The sequence below is a fragment of the Periophthalmus magnuspinnatus genome, chromosome 22 (genome assembly GCF_009829125.3).
Source record: "Periophthalmus magnuspinnatus isolate fPerMag1 chromosome 22, fPerMag1.2.pri, whole genome shotgun sequence".
NCBI classification, from domain to species: Eukaryota; Metazoa; Chordata; class Actinopteri; order Gobiiformes; family Gobiidae; genus Periophthalmus; species Periophthalmus magnuspinnatus.
In genome coordinates this window covers 1,118,493-1,144,726 of record NC_047147.1, presented here as the reverse complement: position 1 = coordinate 1,144,726, position 26,234 = coordinate 1,118,493, and the positions used below count along the sequence as shown (strand labels likewise).

Sequence of the window (26,234 nt, the reverse complement as noted above, 5' to 3'; positions counted from 1 at the left end):
TATCTCTAATATTACTACCTAGGACTAAACTAGGTATGAACTATTGCAGAAACAGGTCTTAAGCAGGTCTAAACAAGGACTACATTAGCTATAATGCAAGTTTAATAAGGTCAAACTGTTGCCAGAATATCAACAATGAATGCCCACTGTATTACATTGTTTATTCTCTCATAATAAGTATTTATATTAACATAATTACAATTATGAATGTGTTTAACTGCATGGATGTTTTGTAGTTATGATTGATAGCACTGTATACTGTTCCCACCTCTCTCAGAGTTGCCAGCATTCTCTTATCGATCGTCACTTGTTTCTGTAACTCCTTATTCTCCCTCTCTGCCTCCTTGGCTTTGACAGACAGCTCCTTCAGCCTATCAATCTCCTTCTTCAGAGCCACACTCTCTTTCTGCATCGTAGCCAATCGCCTGCTCTTCTCCTCTAGGTCTGCCTCTTTTGTCTCCAGCAGCGTCCTCACTCGCCAGCTCTCCTTCTCCAAATGCTTCCTACTCTTCTCAGATTGGTCGAAATCCTTTTGTAACTTCCTCCTTTCATCGTCTGTTTCTTCCCAGTGTTTCCTTTGCACCTGCAGTTCTCTCCTCAGCTCTTCCTCTCTGCTCTTCATTTCTTGGTTCTCTCGTTCAGTCTCTTCCCTTTCCTCTTTTTGTCTCTCTAAATCCTCCTCCAATCGATGTTTTTCATGGTTCAGAGACGCCATATTTGCTTCCAGTCTTTCTGCTCTCTTTTTCTCCCCTTGTGCCAAGTCTTGGGCTTCTTCAAGCTTCCTTCTCAGTTCCTGTCTCTCTTTCTGTACTTCCTGATGCTCCTCTTGTAGGGAGGACAAACGAGCGGTTGTGGAGCGGAGGTTTTCCATTGAACATCGGAGCTCCAGGTTTTCTTTGGCTAAGAGGCTGTGTTCGGACTCATGTTTGCCCAGCCGGTGGAGCTCTTTTTGGGATTCCTCTGCCTCACATTTCAGCCTGTGCACCTCCTGCTCCAGAGAAGAAACCTGCTTCTCCAGAGCCTCAGAACGCTCGCTACAGGCATGCAGAGAAGTCACCTGGGAAAAAAAAAAAAGAATTAGACAAATAAAAATCCTACATAAAATTGGGGTGACGGTGGTGCAGCAGGCTATTACCCACTAACAACAACTGGCACTGCCCTACAAGAGAAGCACTAAAACAAGTCTAAACAAGGTCTAACTCAAGACTAACCCAGGTTTAAGGCAACTCTGTTAAATACTGACAGTAAAAATAGTGTCACAAAACAAAAAACTTTAAGCTTTTGATACAAAGGAAAAGGACTGATAACCGTTTTGATACCACAAACATAATAAAATCACTCTTTTGGCAATTTATTTAATATGGTCTTAGTAGGCCTGTCACGAGAACAGAGATACAGTGATAAACGATATTATTGAAATTATTTTTGGCACTGACACAATAACAATAATGAAACACTTTTGCAATGAAATTGTACACATGATAGATTTTGAACCCCAAAATATATAGTTCCTGGTTTCATATACTGAAAGTTGATAGAGTATCATGACATTATCATGACAAGCCTAGGTCTTGAAGTTTTTACCTTTTAACATACTGCTGAAATCAAGTTTGGATTCTGGTTCTAGCATTGATTAGTATCTGGGTACACCTATACAACTATATTTCATACATTTTCTAGTGTAATAGTGTTTAATATCTGTTTTTGTTTGTAAAATCAAATGTTATAATATTACCTCTAATTCCCATAACCCACCTCTCTGTTGAGTGCATCCCTGCTCCTCTCCAGCCTCACAGCCTCTCTCTCCACCTCCTCACAGCGTGATGCTTTGCTCTTCACCCTCTGAACCTCCTCATTGGCCAGCTTGAGCTGCGTTTCCATGGTGACGAGTTTGGAACTGGATTCTGTGATTTTCCGATGGAGTTGTCGGTTTTCCGTCTCCACCTCTCGGACTCGGGCCTCGCTGTTGGCCTGAGCGCGCTCCTGAAGGGCAGCCATTGCGTCAGAGAGGTGCTTCTTCTCACTCTCCAACTCTAAAATCTGAATGGAAAAGGATGAAAGTAAAAAGTAGTTTTACTAAGTAGTTTAAAGTTCTGTATAATGCACATTGACTGTATAAAGAAGTGGACTAAGAGAGTGACGTCACTCACAGTTCGGCTCCACCTCATCGAGGCTGAAGGGAAAGGGAAGCTGTTGAAAGTCCATTCCTGCCCGCACTGTCTATGGCTCTACATGACCCTGGAGTATTTATTTCACTATTGTGTCCATAAATCAAGATATGAACATTAATAAGAGACAAATCAGACACCATCTTTCCCAGAGGTCACTCCTGCTAGCATTAGCAACAGGATTGATTGACAGCGTTGCTAAGCGTCTGCTTCTGCTAAACGAGTGGTGCGGGCAGAAAGGGGCGTTACCTTCACTCTGGATGGACTCTATGATACTCGCAGTAAGAATTCCTAATATGCAACTCGGCTCCAAATCTTCCACTATAACTGCTAGCCTCGATGAGCTTCATTTGACTGGAGCCGAACGCTGTGGGTGACGTCCCACTCTACTTCTTTATACAGTTGATTGTTTAAACCTGTCGGACATATTGAATCTGTCCTGCCTCGTACCTGTCTGTCTTTCTCTGCCTTCAGGATGTGCATTTCTCGCTCTACACCCTGTTTTTCCTTCAGGATTTCCTCTCCCAGCGACTCCATATCCTGGTTGGTCATTCTCTCCTGATCCAACAAACCCTGAAGACGCTCTAACTGTAGAAGAGACGGATAATGGTCAATATTAATGAAAAAATACAGTATTCATAAACAATGAATCCTTTGTAATAATGACAACATAAACATGAATTCTAAAGGGAAAGTTGAGTAGCAAAAATACCCCATTTAATTTAGTCATGGATTTAAACCTCCTGTTATATGCAATGCTGAGGACTTTTACCCATGCAAAATATATAATAGTTTGTTTTAAATTAGTTAATTGCTATGGGAACGGTCCTAATGTTTTATCTTTCTGAAACCCGTGGATAATCACACTGACCTCACTCTTTAGATCAGCATCAGGAAATCAGTACCTAGCTGTGCACAAAGCAACATACACTCTATATGTGCAAAGGTAGCAGCTGCTGAGAGTGCTGCTGACAGTAGTAACGAGCCATCATTTCTTCCATGTTCAAATATAAACATGTTCAGCAAAAAATCAAACAGAACAAGGATATTATGAAAAGTCAGATATAAAATGTGACTCACTAAAATGTGTGATGATCTAGGCTGGTATTTTCCACTTAAACTCAAAATGTACTTTGTGTTTAATGCAAGACAGATTTGGCTGTTAAAATGAGTAACATAAGCAATGGATATGAATGTCTCATACTTTTTCAAAGATTCCTCTGAATTTCAAATATTTTCTTAGGTGGTGCTTGGTGGAACAAGTTTGAGAACCACCATTTCATTATTTGGTGTGTGTCGCCATATCACCGCTAGTGTCGTAAATGTTGTGCCAAAGTAGTGTATGTTTAATAAAAGTATATAAGCTTAATATGACACAAAAGCCTCTTGTGTGTTGACAAAATGACAATAAACACAAAAATCCCAGTCAAGTCATTATAACAAGTAATGAATCACTGGACCTCTCTCATTAACAACTACACATGTTTCAAAGTCACCCACTTAACAAAAGAACTTCTCATCATTCTAAAACCTATGGCCGTGTCTGAAATATTAGGTTTAAATTACAATGAACCAAGTATAATGTCTTTTTCCCACAATAATTTGACAATAACACAACCGTTTTACATTTTGTCCTTTACACAATATATAAAAAGCACCTTATTGCTCAGACTTTGGTTCTCTCTGTCCAGTTCTTGTGCATGGAGTTGTTTTTCCTGCAGACTGTGGTTGTCCTCCTTCAGTCTCTCTATCGACGTCTGTAGCTCACGATTCTCTTTCTCCAGTTTCAAAACTCGACTCGAAACACATTCATTCAACTCGTGGACCAGAGACTTACGAGCTGAAAAAAAAGAAAAAACACATTTAAATAATTACTAATAGGTTTAAAATACAAATATAAATATACAGGTTCCTACACCTCAGACTGTATTAAGAAGTGGACTAAGTGAGTGTGACGTCACCTGGGCGTTGAGCTCCAGTCAAATGAAGCTCATTGAGGCTAGCAGTTAGAGAGGCCAATTTGGAGTCAAGTTCCGACCACGAGTATTATAGCAACCAAAGAGCCAATCTGGAGCAAGGCTGTTGACGGTAACGCCTCTTTCTGCCTGCACCACTGGTTTAGCAGGGAGCAGACAATCAAACCTGTTGCTAATGCTAGCAAGAGCAACCTCGAAGAAAGAAGGCCCCTGATTTGTCTGTTATTAATGTTCATATCTTGATTTACGGACAAAATAGCAAAATAAAAACATCATGTAGAGCGGGTTAATTTTAAGACCAAAATGGTGAGTCTGCAGTCACAGAGAGAGGGGTGACAGTTTTTCAATGTAAAGTGAATTGAGTCGATGGAACCGGAAGCACGCCCATGATCACTTCCTATTTGGAATGCAATGGCTAGCAGATTAGCTATGTCCATTTATATATACAGTCTATGGGAGAGACTAAAGTGTAGTGTGCATGTGAACAAGAACCGACCCAACAATGAACTAAACAGAACCAAGTGTAGTGTGCACTGAGACCACTTCACAGAATCCACAGTGGGGCTGTAGTCAACTAAAGACATGCCCAACTGATCGATTATACAGCTAAACAGTGGGCATGGCAAAACTCACAAAACTATTAGATATTTCTATAATTTGACCATCTATCTGACTATAATATGACCAACTACACTCATGAGAACAAATGCGCGTTACTTCATGCAAAATCAACTATTTATACAGAAAAGTACAAGGAAACTATTTGTATGACTGACTTACTTTCAAATCTTCAACTACTACTTACACATACCAAGCCAACCTTTTTTGACTAAGACAACATCAACAGCCCTACAGCCCTACCCCCCAGAGTGCAGTACCCTGTGTGTAAAGCCTCTCACTTTCAGTGTTGCTGTCATGGTTCTTGGACAGCTGCTCAAGCTCCCAGCCGAGGTGAGCTGACTCGTTCATGCTCTGCTTCTGCCCGATCTCCAGCAGCATGTTCTCCTCCACCAGCTCTTCCAAACGCCGACGCTCATTTTCACGCTCCTAAAGATGCCACAAAAAATATTTAACCGACATATCTGGACATAGCATGATTAGCCATATTAATGTTGGTCTGTATTTTAATTTCAACTTATTTGATTGATTTGTTGATATTTTATGATCTGCTTGTATTTGATTTGACTGGTTTTAGGATTTGAGAACAAGTAAGATTAAACTGAGCAGTAATTAATATTTTGTTCCCTTATTGCTAATGCTGTTGTTACCCGTCTCTGTCCTGCTCTTTGGGAACTGTTTAGGAAATGTGCTTTTAAAAAAGTGGATTGGAATGTAATGTGTTATATCAATATTTGTTTTTATACATTTTCTGTGAAACACCTTGAGCTTTTTAGACTGTTGTAAGGCGCTAAACATTGACATGGGTATGCCCCTCCCGAGATCTCTGAGTTTCTGTCTGTCCATGTTCCCAGGTGAACTTTGAGACCAGCTTAAAAACTTGGGGAGGTCAGACTTGTGCTGTATTTCAGGAACAATCTTCCTCTGGGTATTAGAACAGCCCAATCTCTAAATATTTTAAGTGGACAGTTGTCTTTAAAATCATACCATTTCCAGATCACTGATTTTGGCCCTTAGTAGCAGGTTGTCCTTCTCCAATGTGTGCAGCTTGTCACAGCGCCCCCTAGAGGCCGACAGCTGTTCTTCAAGCAGCACTTTAGTTTCCATTAGCGTCTGGTTGTCGTCACGAAGCTCCTACAGGGAAATGCAAACAGACAATATTATGAGATGAACTACTATTACTACGAACTACTACAAACTTCTACTACTAATACTGTTGAGCGCTTTTACTACTCCACACCTCTTTTTAGTCAATGAATCGATGCACAAGCCATGTCTTTAGTCCATCCAAAACCTTTTTAGATTTTAAGTCGGCTCCAGTCCTATGAGCACGTTTTTATTCTCATCCTTCATTTTCTAAGCAGTTTATACCTCCACTCTGGTCTTGTAGAAGTGCACGTCGTTGAGTTTCTCTTTGCAGCGCATTAGCTCCGCCTCCAGACGGTCGACCCGAGATGCTCGCTCCCTCAGAGAGTCCACCTCATCCCTGTAGACACGAGCCGATCGAGCCTCACACGACAGGGACTGGTGCTGAGGAGAGAGACAAAAGAGGATGTGAGAATGTGACAATCATTTAGGGATGTGATGATAGTGGCATTATTTTTATATTACAATGTCAATATAATATATTCTGGTGCAGACTTGGTTAACTACATAATCACAATCACATTCGTACACAAATGTGGAGGAAGTGTCTTGCCAAAGGATACATCAACTGCTAACCTTCAGAATTGTAGACTTACAACTACTTTTACTTCTACCATCTCAGATATTTGTAGGAACCATATCATGATGTGAGATTGTGACATTTTACAGTGTATTTTATTGAGCTAATTTTATTAGGTAATATGTTCACCTGCTCAGCGACTGCAGATGGAAAGTAGCTAAATCTGGTTCAGTTCATCTTTTCTTTTATGAGATTAATGAATTTGCTAATGATCCCTGACAAATAAAAATTAAACTAAACTGACGAAACTCACAGAAGGTTTGTTTTTACAATATTGTCATTTTGTACTATGACAATAGGCTGTATATATAAATGGACATACAGTGGGGCGGGTATTTAGTCAGCCACCAACTCTCTGCAAGTTCTCCCACTTTCAAAGTGGGAAATCATAGGCACACTTCAACAATGAGACAGAATGGGGGAAAAGGATCCAATGAAGAATTTTTAATCAATTAATTGGTAAATTCCTCAGTAAAATATTTGTTCACCAACAAACAAGCAAGATTTCTGGCTCTCACAGACCTGTAACTTCTTCTTTAAGAGGCTCCTCTGTTCTCCACTCGTTACCTGTATTAATGGAACCTGTTTGAACTCGTTATCAGTATAAAAGACACCTGTCCAAAACCTCAAATAGTCAGACTCCAAACTCCAGCTGTCATAGGACACCAGAAACAAAATTGTAGACCTGCACCAGGCTGGGAGGACTGAATCTGCAATAGGTAAGGAGCTTGGTGTGAAGAAATCAACTGCGGGAACAATTATTAGGGATTATTGGGAGAATATCATATGGTCAGAAGAAACCAAAATAGAATTTTTTGGTAAACACTCAACTTGTCGTGTTTGGAGGAGAAAGAATGCTGAGTTGCATCCAAAGAACACCATACCTAAATGGGGTGGAAACCTCATGCTTTGGGGCTGTTGTTCTGCAAAGGGACCAGGGCGACTGATCCATGTAAAGGAAAGACCGAATGGGGCCACGTATCGTGAGATTTTAAGTGAAAACCTCCTTCCATCAGCAAGGGCATTGAAGATGAAACGTGGCTGGGTCTTTCAGCATGACAATGATCCTAAACATTCCACCCGGGCAACGAAGGAGTGGCTTAACCAGTCTCCAGATCTCAACCCCATAGAAAATCTTTGGAGGGAGTTGAAAGTCCATGTTGCCCAGCGACAACCACAAATCATCACTGTTCTAGAGGAGATCTGCATCGAGGAATGGGCCAAACTACCAGCAACAGAGTGTGAAAACCTTGTGGAGACTTACAGAAAACGTTTGACCTGTCATTGCCAACAAAGGGTATATAACAACGTATTGAGACTTTTGTTATTGATCAAATACTTATTTTCCACGATAATTTGCAAATAAATTATTTAAAAATCAGGCAATGTGATTTCCTGGATTCTTTCCCCGCATTCTGTCTCTCATAGTTGAAATGTACCTATGATGAAAATTAGAGGCCTCTCTCATCTTTTTAAGTGGGAGACCTTGCACAATTGGTGGCTGACTAAATACTTTTTTGCCCCACTGTAGCTAACGCGCTAGCCTGCACATTCCAAATAGGAAGTGAGCATGGGCACATTTCTGGCTCCACTGACTGAAAAATTGTCACCCCTCTCTCCATAACTGTTGCAGTGAGCCACATCATTTAGGTCTTAAAATGTTCCTATGAACCTGCTCTACATGATCCTGGTTTTTATTTTGTCAAGATATGAACATTCAGAACAGACAAATAATGCACCTTCTTTCCCCGAGGTCACTCCCACTAGATTAGCAACAGGTTTGATTGACAGCGTTGCTAAGAGCCTGCTCCCTGCTAAACCAGCTGTGCGGGCAAGAGATGGTGGAAGTAAATGGTTGTAAGTCAACAGCCTCACTTCAGATTGACTCTTTGGTTGCTATGATACTCACACTTCTAAATATGGAACTCTGCTCCAAATTGGCCGCTATAACTGCTAGTCTCAATGAGCTTCAGTTGAGTGGATCCGAACACTATGGGTGACGTCACACTCACTTAGTTCACTTTATACAGTCTGTGACAATGACTTTAATATCATTATAATTCCATACTAATTTTGGACATCTTAATTTAGTATTTTTTATGTTAACAACCCATGCTACACACTAACCTCTTGTCTCATTCTTTGCAGCTCCTGATCCAGTCGCTCCACTTCATGTTTTGAGTCCATCAGCTGCTCCGTCTTCTCCTCCCTGAGTAAAAATATCATCCAAACAAGTTTAATCATAAAACTCACCATCTATGATTATAGATTACAGGACTGCATGCCCTCGTAATGTGTACATAAGCTGACAGCATTTCACAGTTTATGGGAATGACACTGACAACACAGAAGATTTTTACAACAGAACAAGATCTAGACGGTACATTATAGCCATTGCGAAACCTAAGAAGTTTGTGGCTTTAAATAGAGGAAGCCATATATGATTACATTGAAATTTTTTTTAAATGTGACAGAATTATGGCATATGACGAAGACTCCAAAATTACACACAGATGTTGCAAGTGGTTTCTTATGCTAAGGCAATTTGTAAGAGCTAATAAGAGTTGCAGCAAATGGTAAAACGGGGGCGCTATAATATGGAGAATTGTCACGTGGGAGCATGGGTGACCTAGGCTGTGGTGGTGTGAGCACTGGACAGGTTGTGAGCCCTGGACAGGAATCCTACAGCTTCCGGGAGAGACCGCTAAATTTCCTCAAACATGCATGGATGACATCATAAAATTCTCTTCAGGCATGTTTATGATTAGGAAACAACATCGTACCATGGTAGAAAGATTTTTTAAAAGATTTAGCATAATACCTCCTCTTAATGATTGCACCTGTCAAACAAACTACTTCACTTTACATGCTGTACCACAAACTAGTCTAAAGGTGTCTCTTTTTTCATGTAATAAAGTCCTATCCTGGAACCCCTGCTGTTTAATCTCTATATGCTGCTGTTAGACCAGTTAATGTGCAGCAGTAATGTGTCCTACCACAACTATGCAGATGACACTCAGATCTATGTCTCACTGGCAGCAGTTGAATATGGACAGGTGGATTAATCCTGCCACTGCATCCAACAGATCAGTGTGTGGATGCAAAACAACTTTCTCCAGCTAAACTCAGACATGACTGTGCAGGCTAGAAATCTAGGGGTAATAATGGACTTAGACTTGAACTTTAACAGCCTTATCAAATCAGTAACATCTGCAGCTTTTTACCACCTACAAAAACATTGCAAAAAACAAAGGTTTACTGTCAATGCCAGACTTAGAGAGACTTATCCATGCATTTGTCTCCAGTAAGTTAGACTACTGTCACAGCCTGTTGACTGGACTCTCCAAATGAAGCTGTTAAGACAGCTGCAGTACATCCAGAACACTGCTTCCCGGGTTCTGACTAGAACTAGGAAGTACGAGCACATAAGTCCTGTGCTCAGGTCTCTGCACTGGCTTCCTGTTGCTCAGAATAGACTGTAAAGCAGCTCTGCTTGGGTACAAGGCTCTCCATGGCCTAGCACCAAAGTACATCTCCGACATGTTAGTGCCATAGTGCCGACATGTTAGTGCCATAGGAACCATCTCGGGGCACTTTGAGAACTTCAGGGACAAGCCTCTTGCAGGTGCCCAGAGTGATGACTAAACATAGGGAATCAGCATTTTAGTTTTATGCAACTGAAACCTGGAACAATCTTCCTGAAGATGTGAGACAGGCTTCTACTCTGACAATGTTTAAATCCAGGCTCAAAACTGTTCTGCTTAGCTGTGCATATGACCGAAAGGTTTTTATTCTGCCACTCTTCGCTTTTAATGTTAATTTTATGATAATTATTTATGATTATTTATGTTTTGATTTGTGTGATTTTAATGTTTTTCTTATTCTGTAAAGCACTTTGAATTACCATGTACGAATTGTGCTATGCAAATAAACTTGCCTTGCCTACTTAGGATGCTAGGAATAAGACAGGAAAGTGAGGAATCATTTTGAACTGTTGCAAAACCGTTTAAAATGAATTAGTTGTGTTTTTCCACATTTTTAAAAACAGTAAAAATCAGGTACAGGGCCTTTAACCTCACAGTTCTTGTCTGTATCTCCTGAGTTTGGCCTTAGTATCGGCCAGCTCCACAGAGAGATGATGTTTCTCCTCTGTGAGTCCAGGCATATTCACCGAAGATGGTCCATTACTGAGAGTCACATCTTTGGAGTTAGGCCCTCGCTCTGGACTGCTCATGCCCAGATCCCTGCAGTGCTCCTGGGGCTGCTGGCCACACAGGTAGTCCCTCTCCTGGGTCAGATCCACTATCACCTGTAATACACAAGATTCGATGAAGATTAAAGCTAATTTTGAAAGATAAATATTAGCTTATTTTGAATGTGCTTTATTTAACAGCCAGCAAAACTGGATCCAGTTTATAAATAAAAAACATTATATTTCAAGATTAAACCCGACAGTTTGACAAACAAAGTAAACTTCTCAAACATCTTGGAAAGTACTTGGTTTTGAACAAATTGGACTAATACAACTAATACGAGTCCTGGTCGAGTCCTGGTCGAGTGAAAAAACACAAAATGCCTGTAGATGTTATGACTAGAATGCATGCACTGGCTTTAGGATCCATACCTCAGATTGAGACCTTCTATTATAGTACTATTATTTTTTTAATGGTATTTTCAGGCTGTGTACCTCATTGGCCTTGTCTCTCTGGTCGATGAGTTGCCGTAGTGATGCAGCCATATTGCGGGACATTGGTTCGAGCTCTTCATGGACGAGCTCTGATTCTGCTTCCAGCCAGGACAGATCCAGGACATTCAGCTGGTTATGGGTCACCTGTAACACACATATATAACTCACCTTATTCTGGAAGTTGCCGTGGGTGCCGGCATTGGCATTCGGGTTGCATTGTTTTGTATGGAGCTGGTACAGAGAATCGGTGCAGTGTTGACTTTTGGTCACATAAACAATTAACCTACTTTTACACACAAATTAACCTACTTTGTATCAGACTTTTGAGGTGAAACTCAAACAGAAGTACTGTACTTAGGTATACATTTTTAATATCTGTACTTTCTACTCCACTACATTTTTGAATTGGACTGAAAAGTAAATGTATTTATTATTGTCTGAGACCTGCTGAAAAGGCTGAGTTTTTCTTAGTTTGAGCAAACAAATAAAACAGCCAGAGGGGAAAAAAAGAAAAGAAAAAACACCGCAATCCATTTAGTATTTTAATAATTTTATTTAAGTTGATTTTTTCATGTGATACTTTTTTCTATTTTTTTGCTTCAGTATCTGTACTTTTACTTATCAAAATTGAGTACTTCTTGCACAGCTGGTTCTGACTGCACATTATAAATAATGCAATGTAGAGATTGAAATATTAACTGATAAATAAAAACAAGAATCCCGTCTGTTTCAAAACGTGTTTGTAGAGGTCTAAACTACAGCTACAATATTTTTAAACATACAAAAGCATATTTACCTCATTATTACCATTGAGATTTGATAATTGTGGCACATCTATTGTGCAGCTCTACACACTGGTCGAGTGAGCATCCACAAGAGTGTTACATGTAATGTATTCTCCAGATGTGACAAATTATGAGTTCAGTATTGGCAGCTGATCTCATCAGGCCTGTCACTATAATCACTACATCAACTCATTCAATATATTTCTGTGCACTACTGGTAAATTTTTTATTATCTTTTGGCTAAATGATAAGATTTAAGTCATAAAAGTTTGAATTAATAACTCCTCTGACTCATTACAGATGTAAACTAAGAACTAAGTGTTTCATTCTACTGTTTATTTATTTAGCTCATCTTCTGTTTATTTATTTAACTAATGATTTTTAACAACATTGTAGATTTAGAATAGTTTTTGTGGTTTAAATCTGCGCTTGAGTTTTTGTGTCAAATGCATAAATTAGTTTCAATATTATCGTTTATCACCTTTATTTACTTTAGCGATATATTGAACTTCAAAATATGTTATTGTGACAGGGCTAGCTATCACTCAACCCTTGTATCAGTAGAAATATGACAGCCACATCATCATGATCCCCTCCCTGAACCGCCACCTTAACGTGGTGGAGGAGTTTGTTGTCTGGCTATGTTGCCGGGGCTTTTTGCCCCCGGTAGGGTCACCCATGGCAAACAAGTCCTGGGGGACGGGTCAGACTTAGAGCGGTTCAGAAGCACCTTATGACGAATGAGTGAAAGAGCAAGGCCAGCTACGTCACCTGGAGCGGCGTCACCAGGGCCCCACCCTGGAGCCAGGCCTGAGGGTGGGTGTTCAAGAGTGAGCGCCTGGTGGCCGGGCCTTTCCCCACGCGGCCCAGTCAGGCACAGCCCTAATGAGCGATGTGGGGCCGTCCTTTCGTGGACCCACTACTCACGGGAGGATCCGTAAGGGGCCGGTGCACGGAGATCTGGGTGGCAGTCGAAAGCGGGGGCCTCAACAACCTGACCCTGAGCATGTGCGAAAAGTTGAGTGCTACCAACTAGATGTAGCAGCCTCACCTCCATGCATGGCTTGGGCTCTGGAACCCAACTCCTTGAGAGGGGCCACATGTCCCTTCACCTTTGGGTCAGGGACAGGTCTCTCACGTTGTGTCAGCCTACAAGCCGAACAGCAATGCAGAGTACTCGGCCTTCTGAGAGTCCCTGGGAGGGGTACTAGACAGTGCACCTACTGGAGACTCCATTGTTCCACTGGGGGACTTCAATGTCCATGTGGGTAACGATAGTTACACCTGGAGGGGCGTAATGGGGAAGAATGGCTTCCCTGATCTGAACCCGAGCAGTGTTTTGTTATTGGGAGTTCTGTGCTAGCCACAGTTTGTCCATAACAAACACCATGTTCTAGCACAAGGGTGTCCATAAGTGCACATGGCACCCGGACACCCTAGGTCGGAGGTCGATGATCAACTTTGTTGTTGTGTCACCTAATCTCCGGCAGCGTGGACACTCGGGTGAAGAGAGGGGCAGAGCTCTCAACTGATCACTACCTGGTCGTGAGTTGGATCCACTGGCAGAGGAGGAAGACAGACAGACCTGGCAGGTCCAAGCATATTGCGAGGGTCTGCTGGGAACGTCTGGCTGAGCCTTCTATCAGCACCTCCGGGAGAGCTTCTTCCTGATCCTGGGAGAGTCTGGGGACATAGACTCCGAGTGGGCCATGTTCTCCACCTCTATTGTCAATGCGGCTGTTTGTAGCTGTAGTCATAAGGTCTGCGGTGCTTGTTGCCACAGCAACCCCCGAACCTGGTGGTGGACTCCGGAAGTAAGGGATGCCGTCAGGCTGAAGAAGGAGTCAGATTGAGCCTTGTTGGCTCATGGGACTCCTGAGGCAGCTGACCAGTACTGGCGGGCCAAGCGTGCTGTGGTACAAAGAGGCCATGGAGGAGGACTATCGGGTGCACATATATGTATATCAAAGAGATTCTGGCAAACTGTCCGACGCCTCAGGAGGGGGGAAGCAGTGCTTCACCAACACTGTTTACAGTGGGGGCGGAGAGCTGCTGTCCTCGACTGGGGATGTTGTTGGGCGATGGAAGAAATACTTTGAGGATCTCTTCAATCCCACCGTCACAGCTTCTGAGGAGGAAGCAGAGACTGAGGACCCGGTGGTGGACTTGTCCATCACCATGGCTGAAGTCACCGAGGTGGTTGGCAAGCTCCTCGGCAGCAAGGCTCCAGGGGCGGACGATCCCTCATGGGATAGTCTAAAGGTTCATCTGTTTTTGTTTGAGTGGAACGCCTTTTTGACTGAAGAGTGACACTTCATTGTGAGATGGCTTATATAAAATGTGTAGCTAATCAATACTTTTACATATAGATTATACAACTGTGTATTTAGAGAAGGTTTAAAGCTAAAAAGGAGAGTTTAAAAATATCTGTTACATATCTCCTGTATAATGGGTAGTTTTCTTGCTTGTCAGCTGATGTGTTGGATTATCACAGCCCTTCAGTAAACAAGCACAAGACTGGAGTCGGTGTTGTTTTTGTACCTAGACACATGTGTATCTATGTTTAGCAAATATAAACATGCAGTATTTAACATTATGTAATTATGTAGTTGTTTTCTTGTCAATGGAGTAATACAGTTTAACTATTGTAATTTCCATAGATATGTTAAGTAAATGAATAATGGATTTTTCCCTCACTTGTCGTGAGTGACAGTACATTTTAATTTTCTGACACCATATTTTTTACTTCCACTTGAGTAATACAGTGTAACAGTACTCTTCTTATTTAAGCGAAAGTGTTGGTTCCTTCGCTGTGAGTAAGTTTATAAGTGACAAACTTTTTATATACAGTTAAATATCCACTGTACCTTCAAATGTGATTAAAACAGATTTTGCCTTATTTACTTTTTTTTTTGTCAGTGTGATCCATAGACTGTATATATAAATGGACATAGTTAATCTGCTAGCCGCCACGTTCCAAATAGGAAGTGATCATGGCCGCATTTCCCGCTCTATCGACTCTGGCTCCAATTCACTTTACATCGGAAAACTGCAACTCTATAACTTCTGCTGTCAGCCTCATAATTTTGGTCTTAAATGTTCGTATTAGCCCGCTGTACATGATCCTGATATATTAATTTCGCTAGTGTGTCCATAAAACAAGATATGAACATTAATAACAGACAAATCAGGAGCATTCTTTCCATTCCTGCTACCGTTAGCAAGTGCCCACTCCTTGCTAAACCAGCGGTCCGGGCGGGGTGTTACCTTCAACAGTCTCACTCTGCATTTGGCTTTTTGGTTGGTACGATACTCGCAATCATAATTCCTAATATAGAGCTTGATTGCACATTTGCAGCTATAACTGCTAGCTTCATTTGACTGGAGCTGAACGCTGTGAGTGAAGTCTACTTCATACAGGCTATGGTGTGAGCTAATTCTTAATCAGATTTTAGATTTTACAGCCAAACTGTTACTCAGTGCTCAAATTGTAGTTTCTGAAAATAATTTTTTGTTTACTCTGACTTGAGTAATTATTGTGTGTATTATTGTGTCAAGAAGTTTTAAAGTTTAAAGTTTAAAGGTTATTTAAAAGTGATGTTACAATTACTTGATATTTTGGCTACTCTGAGAAGAAGTGGAAAACATTTGTCAGACAGCATATGACAGGTAAGATGCAATTCCAACAGTTAAATGGAACTAAGTTTTAATTTCATAAATTGTTTACTACTCAATTTGTTTACTGCTTTCCTTTTGATCTATGTATACTGTCTATGTAGTCATATAACCGTGAGATAGACAATTTGCACGGCTCTTGTTAACTTCATTTAAACTGGAGACCTAGAGTCTGGTTGGTTTCATTGATTTAAACTTGTCACAGTGGTGACATTCAAAATGAACAGGGCTGAGTGGGACATTTCTATAAAGACATTTCTGACAGCTTTGAATTCACAGTTTGAATCATGATTTGAATAGTGCAAATTACTAGTTATTAGGCCTGAAATATCTGACATGTTGTTATGGTTTATACAATATAGTTTGGGTTTACGTTGTAGAATTGAATAATACTTAAAAATTTAAAGGGCTCATATTACAGTATCCTCTAATCTCTGTTCTAATGTTGTTTCCTCATCACAAACAGACCTCGAGTTGTGTTTTGTTTCATTCACATGTTAACACACAAATTCTGCATATTTTGGCTGAGTTCTTCCCTCAAACTGAAAACACTCTGTTCCACCTAGTGATGTCATGTGCTAATACAGAGTGTTCCACTGTGTTTTTAAACACCATACACCCTCATTAGAATTATTTGGATGATTTCAGCCCTGAAATCGACAACCTCTACTGAACTAAAAGGTAAAAGGAGCTGTTAACTTAAAACTACACCTCATGACATCACAAGGTGGAACAGAGCATTTTCAGCTTTGGAGATGTAGATAGACTAATAATAAAGTGTCACTCACACATACGTGAATGAAACAAAACACAACTCCAGGTCTGTTTTTGATGAAGTAACTACATTGTAACATGGCTTAAAGCTCACAAGAGTCCATTATGTGTAATGTAGGACCTTTAAAGTTATATCCTTTCAACTTACTAGCAAACACTACTCCAGTCATTCAAACCTAAAATCATGTTAAAATCTGCTGAACAGCTTACAACTACACTAACTACACTTTTGAATAGTATATCTGTATGTGAATTCTTCTATGCACAATGAGGCAACTGTTAGTAACCTTTATCACAATGTGATGGTAATATTAAACTGGCGAAAGTCATGAATAAATCTCTAAACAGTGACGTAAATATAATATTAAAGGGGTTTACTGACCTCCTGAATGTGAGACACGATGGCCGCTTGGGTCTCGATGTCCAGAAGTTTAATCTTTTCAATCATTTCCTCCTTTCGCTCACACTGGAAACAAAACAACAAAATGTGTGTTTGTGTTTGGTTTAAAGTTTGAAAAGTTTTACAGTGACATACTTCTATAACCCCATCTGCCTTGGGACAAAATGATGCCTGGCTGCCAACATGTGCCCACCACTTCTCAGACCATCACAGTTGAAAAGGCAAGAGGGTAAAATGGCTTGCCTAAGTAATGGCAATATGCAGATTACGAATAGTGAAAAGAATGGCTACAAGACAAGCCAAGTGTATTTCAGGCTACGATACTGTTGGGTCAGTGTTGAATCCACTTGAATCCTAAAATAACTTGTTGTTTTGTTTGTCGTCACCCTCATTTTCATGTGGTTTAATATTTGACCGCTCCTGTAGTCTTCCTGCTTTCTGGACCAGACGAGCCAGTTCAGGTGCAGACAAAACACAGGAACAAAGAGAGGAGACAAAAGACCATTAGGAAGAAGCCTCACGTGAGTCTCTCATTTGGGATGCCAGTTCTGACGATTAAAACAAGTTAGTTCAAACCTTAAAAGACTCTGATTTGAATTTCCATTACCTAAATACACCTGCAGCCAGTCATTAATCAGTGAGTGAATTCTGCAGGCTCCGAACTTTCACATGAACTGACCCATACATTGAAAAAAAATGTGTATGCACCCTCTGTATCCAGCTTAAGCCACTCAAGTTCAGCTGTGATTGTGGTGCCTTTCTCAGTCCAGTAGGGGCACAGGCTAGATACTGTACCTTTAAGTAAAACGATGTTTTGAAGTCCCACCCAGACGCTTATCAGGTGGCTGTGCTCAGACATGCAAAGGAAAGCAACGTACATGCTACATTCATTTCCTTTATCGCCCACTGCTCCTGCATTTGACCCATCTACTTTGAAGGATGGGTCAAATGCAGCAGGCAAATTTCACCACGAGAATAATAAACTCTACTCTAAACTCTACACCATCACCTTATATGTGTGAGTGTGTGTGTATCTTACCTGAACAGCACAGCCAAGTATCAGTAATAAAAGCCTCTTGAGCTCCTCCATACTTTTAGCTGTAGGCGACAAAACAGCCATTACTCATGTCAATTTGTCAAAATACACTCACAATCACTATGGCAACAGGGCTTACAAATGGTTCATTCAGATGGAGTGTCAAACCTCAAGGCATCAATAAACTACTGTTATACATGTAGTGCCCTCAACCAATGGAGCCAACTAAATATGAACAATAAAAGTGGTTTTAAATTGTCCCCGTTAACTTAATAAATGGGTAGAATGAACACTAATGTCAATGAAAAAATGCAGATAAATATAGTGAAAAGAAATATTAACAAATTTGAGGTTATGTTGGGGTTAAGTGCTGGTAGTTCAAGTTAAGTGTAGTCTGGTTTCGTTCCGGGTTTCGGTACTAGTTGAATTCATAGTAAGTCCTGGTCCATTTCCAGAATTACTGCTGGAAAACGGCCAAAGCTAGTTTAATTCTTGAGGTCTGAAAATCCCCAAAGTTCAAAACATCACCTAAGCCTCTGCAAACTGCTGACCAGAACACAACATTACTCTTGTTTTCTATTTGTAACATCAGCACAGTTGAACTTCTCTGAGGCATATGACACATGTACTGTAATGCTACCTTAATGATTATGTTCAGGTATTTATTTCATATGGCCTTAAGAGTAGAACATTTAACAATGCACCTGCTGTCTATCACATTCAAGACACAAAACAAGCCATTTACCTTGACCTGTTACTATGTCATACACTTCTTCTTGTAACCAGAAATGCTTATCCTGAATGAATATGATCATTATGTAAGGTTATATAAACATCTCTATGTTAAAAGGTACACCAAGAAACTTTGAAGGTCCGGTGGCGCATCTCCATGGAGATGTAATCGCTTTACCAAAAATGTTCCACAGTATGGCATTAAACTTCTTAATCTTGCATCTACAGCTGTAAAAAAAAAAAATACAATGAAATACATGCATTTTACTGTGATTGGGTTTGCCCCTCCACAGAGCTGATCTGTAACTTAGCCTGGTTGCATCACCTGCTTGCCTCCATGGAGACAGACAAGATTAATGCCGTACTGTGGAAAATGTAAGCAAAAAAATAAGAAGCAGAAAAATTACATAACGCACTTTTACGGAAAAATGCAATTATAATTCAAAGAAAATGCAATCACACGAGGTCATGTTTTTTTCATTATGGTGGTCAACAGAATTATTATCAATCTACACGTATTTATTATGAGAGAATTTGACCATGTTTACCTGATATGGGATCCTTGGCGATGCAAAGGATGTTGGGTAGAGGCATCACTATTAACTGCTGCAATGTCTCCTGTACAAGAATAAAAAAATAACTGTACAATCAAAATGATACATGATTCATTTGGCAGACTTTTATGCCTGTTTTGCTCAGACACACAACAACAGTAAGTGGTCAGATGGGATTCATATATTTCAATCACGTATTTGAATGTATTGTAAGTCAACAATACTCAACTATTAAAACATTCCCACTCTCACTGTCAGCTGTGGCCTTTGAACTGCTTTGCTAATACATAAACCAGGAAATTATTTGAAACAAGTAGGTCATTTGTACAAGTACTAAATAGCTTCAGGTACTACAGTACTTAAGTAAAAGTACAGATACTGGAGCAAAAATGTATCACATGACAAAATCTACTTAAGTAAATGTATTAAAGTACCCATTCAAAAATGTACTTAAAGAGTGAAAAGTAAAAGTATTTTGCGCAGATTTTAAAGATCTAATAAAGCTTCAAATGTAGTGATTTTGATAAAGGTTTGAGCTGAATTTTGTTATTTAGAAAAAATGGAATTTATATTTTATTCCTAGCTGTTTTTCTTTGAATATGTTTGTTTTGTTCAAACTATGAACATCTTAAAATTAAACCCTCAGCCTTTTCAACAGGTCTCAAAAAATACTAATAATAAAAAAAAAATACTTTTACTGTTCAGTTTAAAAATGTAGTGGAGTGGTACAGATATCTGCTCTCAAATGTAGTTAAGTAAAAGTAAAAAGTATCCACTTTAGTATTTTAGATATCTGCTCTTAAGTAGATTGTAAATTGTAGTGTGCAGTACTGTACTACTTTTACTTTGTAATGTTCCACCACTGCTGATAACCAGAGCATTACCTTCAGTTGGGCTCATTAGGATACTACTTTGCATATCTCTACTACAATACAAACACTAGTGATTATAGTTCATGTTAAAGTGTTAAACACTTGTTTACAGTCATGTGACCTGGACACATGGAGCTTAGACTTTGTGAAGTTAAAAACATGTTGAACTTAAATCAAAGTCCACACACAGCAGTGAGCCAGACCTGAGCTCCTCCCTGAGTCTGGGCTCTGAGCCAACAGGAAACAGCCTGAGCAGACAGAGGGAGTACAACGGGCAACCGCTGCAGGAAAGAAACAACTGTCAAACTATACAGGAAAAATATAGTCCCTCAGGTCACTACACACCTGACAAACTAAACCAGGTCTAAACCAGGTCTAAACCAGGTCTAAACCAGGTCTAAACCAGGTCTAAACCAGCAGTGAGACAACTATACAGAAAAAAATACTCCCTCAAGTCACTACATACCTGACAGATTAAACAGGTCTAAACCAGGTCTAAACCAGGTCTAAACCAGGTCTCAGCCAGGTCTCAGCCAGGTCTCAGCCAGGTCTCAGCCAGGTCTCAGCCAGGTCTCAGCCAGGTCTCAGCCAGGTCTCAACCAGCAGTGAAACAAAAATACTCCCTCAGATCACTACACACCTGACAGACTAAACAGGTCTAAACAAACCAGGTCTAAACCAGGTCTAAACAGGTCTAAACCAGGCCTTAACCAGGTCGAAATCAGGTCTAAATCAGGTCTAAGCCAGGTCTAAGCCAGGTCTAACCCAGGTCTAACCCAGGTCTAAGCCAGGTCTAAGCCAGGTCTAAACTAGGACTAAAGCAGGTCTAAAGCAGGTCTAAAGCAGGCATAAACCAGGTCTTAAACTAGGTGTAAACCAGGTCTAAACTAGGTACAAACCAGGTCTAAACTAGGTCTAAAGCAGGTCTAAACTAGGCCTATACTAGGACTAAAGTAGGTCTAAAGCAGGTCTAAACCAGGCCTGAACCAGGAGTGAAACAACTGAGAAGGTTTACAGGCAAAATATACTCCCTCAGGTCACTACACACCTGACGAACTGAACTAGGAAAAAATTAATCCAGGATTAAACTAGGACTAATGCAGGTCTAAACCTAAATCTGTCTAAAAATATATGGAACAATACTATTTGGGGGCCAGTATTTATGGTGGGTACTTTTTCATTTGCATTACATTTCTGTACTTACGGTAAGTACTACTTTCATTCTGCTGCTCATTGTATCTCCTGTTTTTCCTGCTTTAGGATTATTGTGTCAGTGGCATAAATTTGTTTCAATATTATCGTTCATTGTCTACATTTTTTTTCAGAAATATATTGCTCTTAAAAAGGTTGTTATGGTGACAGGCCTGTTACAGATGCACTGATATCTGAAATCTGTATCAGACCTGAAAAAAGCTGCCTATACCCTGACTGAAAATAGCATTTATTTCCTTTAAATAAAAATGAAATGAGGCAGAACTCATCCAGATGTGCTATGTAACTGTTATTTACCTCACAAATAACAACAGAACAACTTTGCATAAATACAGTTATATAAACAGGTATAAACCAAGACTAAAGCTCTACACTGGGACTTTAGGGCTAAACCAGGGATGAATTTGGACTGAAACCAAGTACATGAAAACACTTAAGGGAAGAAGGAAAGAACAAAGAATACTTAAAGGCAAAATAATCTCCCTCAGACCACAACAAATCTGACTGTCGAGACCTGGACTAGTTTGACAGTCCCAGTTTAAACTAGAATAAAATCAGGTATAAATAGGAAATAAATTAGGTGTAAAACCAGGTCTAAATCAGGTCTAAATGGGAAATAAATAAAGTCGAGGGTTACTGATTCAGGGTAAAAACACATCTCCTCTCAGGCCACAAAGCATCTGACAGTTAGAACCGGGGACTAAACACTAAACAAGAACCACGTTTAAACTTAGACTGAACCAAGTACTTGCAAAGATAAACAACAGAGAACTTCCTCCCTTAATCACGACATTCCTGACTGAACTGAGGACTCTCAGACCTATCCAGATCCAAACTAGGACTAAACCAGGACTACACCTGATCTAAACCAGGACTAAACCAGGCCTAAACTAGAACTAAACCAGAACTAAACCAGGTTTAAGTTCAGCAAAATAAACCAAGTCCTTTTTCAGCCCATAACAGGCTCTCTCAGGGTCCATTCACACCTGACCGTCTTGACTGTCCATATATAAATATTATTAGAAGCAGTGATGAGGGGCTTATGGTGATTTGATTCAGTCACAGGAAACAGCAGCCAAATAAACGAGGCACAACGGAGCAGAGGAAAGGGAGGAGAGCCATTTCATGACCTCCTGCTCAACTGACAGAAAAACAGGTTTCAACTTTGGATAATATGATGGAACTATTTGACCATTTTGTGCAAATTTCAAATCCAAATAAGAACTGTGCATTAAAATGATTACCAACAAAGCAACACAATATAACGCATTCAAAATATGAGTTGGCAATTATCAAAATCGTAAAGAAAATAGAAAAATCCTATCTTGTTGTACCTGTAGTTTAGACCTCTATAAATACGTACTGAAATCATAGACTGTATATATAAATGGACGTAGCTAACCTGCTAGCCGGTGCATTCCAAATAGGAAGTGATCATAGGCGCACTTCCAGCTCCATCGACTTTGGCTCTAATTCCCTTTACCTTGAAAAACTGCGTCCCCTCTAACTGCTGCTGTCAGACTTGTCATTTTGGTCTTAAATGTTCATAATACCCTGCTCTACATGATCCTAGGGTTTTTATTTCACTATTGTGTCCATAACTCAAGACATGAACATTAATAACAGTTTGTTTGTGTGTAGGCAGCACGGTGGCTGAGTGGCAACACTCATGCCTCACAGCAAGAAGGTTTGGTTGGATCCCCGGGTCGCCCAGGCCTTTCTGTGTGGAGTTTTTCATGTTTCTTCCCGTGTCTGGATGGGTTTCCTCCGGGTACTCCCGTTTCCCCCATCAACCAAAACATGAAGCCCTTCGAGACAACTGTTGTTGTGATTTTGGCCGTTACAAAAATAAATTGAATTGAATAACAGTCAAATCAGGCACCTTCTTTCCTCGAGGTCGCTCCCGCTAGCGTTAGCAACAAGTTTGATCGACAGCATTTATAAGCGCCTGCTTCGTGCTAAACCGGCGGAGCGGGAAGGGGCGTCACCTTCAACTTGGTTGGCTTTGGTTGCTATGGCACTCGCGGTTGGAAATCCAAATATGGAACTCAGCTCTAAATTGGCCCCTATAACTGCTAGCCTTGATGAGCTTCAATTAACTGGAGACGAACACTGTGGGTGACGTCACACTCATTTAGTTCACTTCTTTATACAGTCTGTGAGATCAGTTCATATTTAAGTCTGGTCTCAAATTAGTTGTTTATAATGTGCAAACAGAACCCCACTTTTTAAATATATAAATCGCAAATGGAAATTGCAAACTTTTCAGAAAAAAATGCAATTATATATTTATTTTTCCAAACATTTGCAGCCAGGTCTCATGTAAGAAAGATTCAGGCTAGAATACACTGTGACACAAAGTAAGAATTAATGCTCTCTAAGGGCTTCAGACAGCGGAGAGGCAAGGAGAGGTTTAATTTGGCTGCAGCTTTGTTTGAAGCTCTACATGTGGTCAAGAATGTGTCCAATTTACTAAAATAATACAAAGACAAAGTGGATTTCGACACAGGCCCAAAGACAACTATGGAGGAGCAGTGTAGATATATTTGTTATTGTAATACTATTTATTGTATATCTCCCCACGTTTAAACCAAACAACAGTGAAATCGTAAATTTGTTTAAACCAATTACCAGTACTCTAGTGTGCGAATAGCGCACTAGAGTACTGGGTACAGCAGAACAAGTCTGATTAAGATCTCTGATCACCTACCTTTGGAATACATTTTTTAAGTTGTAAAGAGACTTTATGGAGACCCTGTATTTTAATTAAGTTTATATGTGGGTCTCCTAAACACCAGCATCGGCAGATTACAGCTTGTCCAAAATGCAGCAGTCAGGTTTGTCTTGAAAGCTCTTTAAAGCTGTTAAAGATACTGCCCCAGATTGCCTGTCTGATCTCCTGGTTCTGTACTTTTCCAAACTTTGGAATGAGCTCTTGATCCAGTAAAGAATGCTACATCTACAGATCATTTTAAAACTATGAAAGACTCACCTCTATGATCTGGCTTTGACTAGTGCTACTATTTTACTATTGTCTTGTTGAAAATATCTGGTTGTTGTTTTTCCATCCTTGTACTGTGATATGTTTTGTTTTTGTACTTTGGTACAACTTTGTTTTTAATTAATATAGAAATAAAGTGGCTTGGCATGTTTGAGGTGAAAAGTAGGAGGCTGATTTGATGCTTTCTTAGTAGTCCTGACAGGTGACGTGTAGCTGGCCACACATTGCTGTTTGAGTGAAACTGTCCAGGTAATTCTTCACTCAGCATTCAGTCCACACAAACAGCCTCTTGTAAGTTTATGGCCTTCGTAATGAGGCAGATCCCCATTGTGTCACTGGACTCATAACGCCGGTTTCCAACTGGTCCTGTTCAGGTCCAGATTCGGTTTCACGGCCTCCATAAAGAGCAGTAACATGAAACTTCAGTTCAGGGACACACAGACACAGAACTACTGAATAAAACATGGGTGTCGAGCAGCAGATGTCTATAACAGGAAAATGGCAATGTTTAGTCTGGGGTTAGACCTAGTTTTAGACAGAGTTTAATCCTGGCTAAGACTTGGTTGAGTCCAGGTTGGAGTCCAGGTTCAGTCCTGTTTAAACAGTTTTTCTTTTTTTTCCTTTTTTAAATTTTCTGGTTTGGAGTCGTGGTCGAGTCGTGGTCGAGTCGTGGTCGAGTCGTGGTCGAGTCGTGGTCGAGTCGTGGTCGAGTCGTGGTCGAGTCGTGGTCGAGTCGTGGTCGAGTCGTGGTCGAGTCGTGGTCGAGTCGTGGTCGAGTCGTGGTCGAGTCGTGGTCGAGTCGTGGTCGCGTCGTGGTCGCGTCGTGGTCGCGTCGTGGTCGCGTCGTGGTCGCGTATTGGCCCTGCTTTGGTCCACTTTCCGCCCTTGTTTGGTCCACTTTCCGCCCTTGTTTGGTCCACTTTCCGCCCTTGTTTGGTCCACTTTCCGCCCTTGTTTGGTCCACTTTCCGCCCTTGTTTGGTCCACTTTCCGCCCTTGTTTGGTCCACTTTCCGCCCTTGTTTGGTCCACTTTCCGCCCTTGTTTGGTCCACTTTCCGCCCTTGTTTGGTCCACTTTCCGCCCTTGTTTGGTCCACTTTCTGCCCTTGTTTGGTTCACTTTCCGTCCTTTTAAGTCAAACCAGTCCACTGGACTGGTTTGGTCCTGGTTTGGTCCTGGTTTGGTCCTGGTTCAATCCTGGTTGAGGGTCACCCTCTTGGTCTCGTTCATTATAGATGAGGTAGATTGACTTACACTCATCACCAGCTGTGCATACAAAAATATTTTTACATGATTCCCTGTTTAAAGGTTTACTCTGTAACTTTTCTGGTGGAAGTGTACTTGTTTGTCACCGGGGCGATGCTTTAGATTTGCGTGGAATTTTCCATAGCATTGAATTCAATTTGATTGCCTAAAAATAGATAGGTTAAATGTTACACAGTCAATCTTTCCAACAAAGCAATAACATCTGGCAGGTGGCAGACCCTCCACATGAAAAGCTATATAGTGGAGCTTTAAGTATATTTACACACACTACTGCTACAGAACATAATAAATGCTGTTGCTTCAGAGCAGATCTATGGTATTTCTCCTGCAGACACATCACCAGCTCAAACCAGCTCTTCAAACTGACAGCAGCTCAATGCAGCGGCTGCTCTGACCCATTTATACACACATAGCCCACTAACGTAACGTAGAAGCGTTTAGAACCACAGAGGTCAGGGATATATGGGTCTAATGTGGCAGTGCCTGGTTATATTATTACATAATTTTGTTAAAACAGTTCCACATTTGTACTGAATTAGGCATAAATGTAACCCATCAGCAAGATGAGTTCTTTACAAACTCTGGACAATCTTGTTCTGCTCCAGCTGTGTGTGTGTGTGTGTGTGTGTGTGTGTGTGTGTGTGTGTGTGTGTGTGTGTGTGTGTGTGTGTGTGTGTGTGTGTGTGTGTGTGTGTGTGTGTGTGTGTGTGTGTATGTGTATATATATATATATATATATATATATATATATAT

General features: G+C 40.6%; 1 protein-coding gene across 1 annotated transcript in view; it reads right to left on the bottom strand.

Moving 5' to 3' along the window:
* ccdc88c (coiled-coil domain containing 88C) overlaps positions 1-26,234 on the bottom strand; it is an 83,077-nt gene that overhangs the window by 38,249 nt on the left and 18,594 nt on the right. The window contains 13 exon segments of the mRNA XM_055231209.1: positions 269-1,057; positions 1,756-2,040; positions 2,619-2,756; positions 3,827-4,008; positions 5,044-5,191; positions 5,750-5,896; positions 6,134-6,292; positions 8,616-8,697; positions 10,568-10,797; positions 11,176-11,319; positions 16,792-16,875; positions 17,849-17,907; positions 19,126-19,195. Of these exon segments, the coding sequence (XP_055087184.1) occupies positions 269-1,057; positions 1,756-2,040; positions 2,619-2,756; positions 3,827-4,008; positions 5,044-5,191; positions 5,750-5,896; positions 6,134-6,292; positions 8,616-8,697; positions 10,568-10,797; positions 11,176-11,319; positions 16,792-16,875; positions 17,849-17,907; positions 19,126-19,195 (2,517 nt within the window).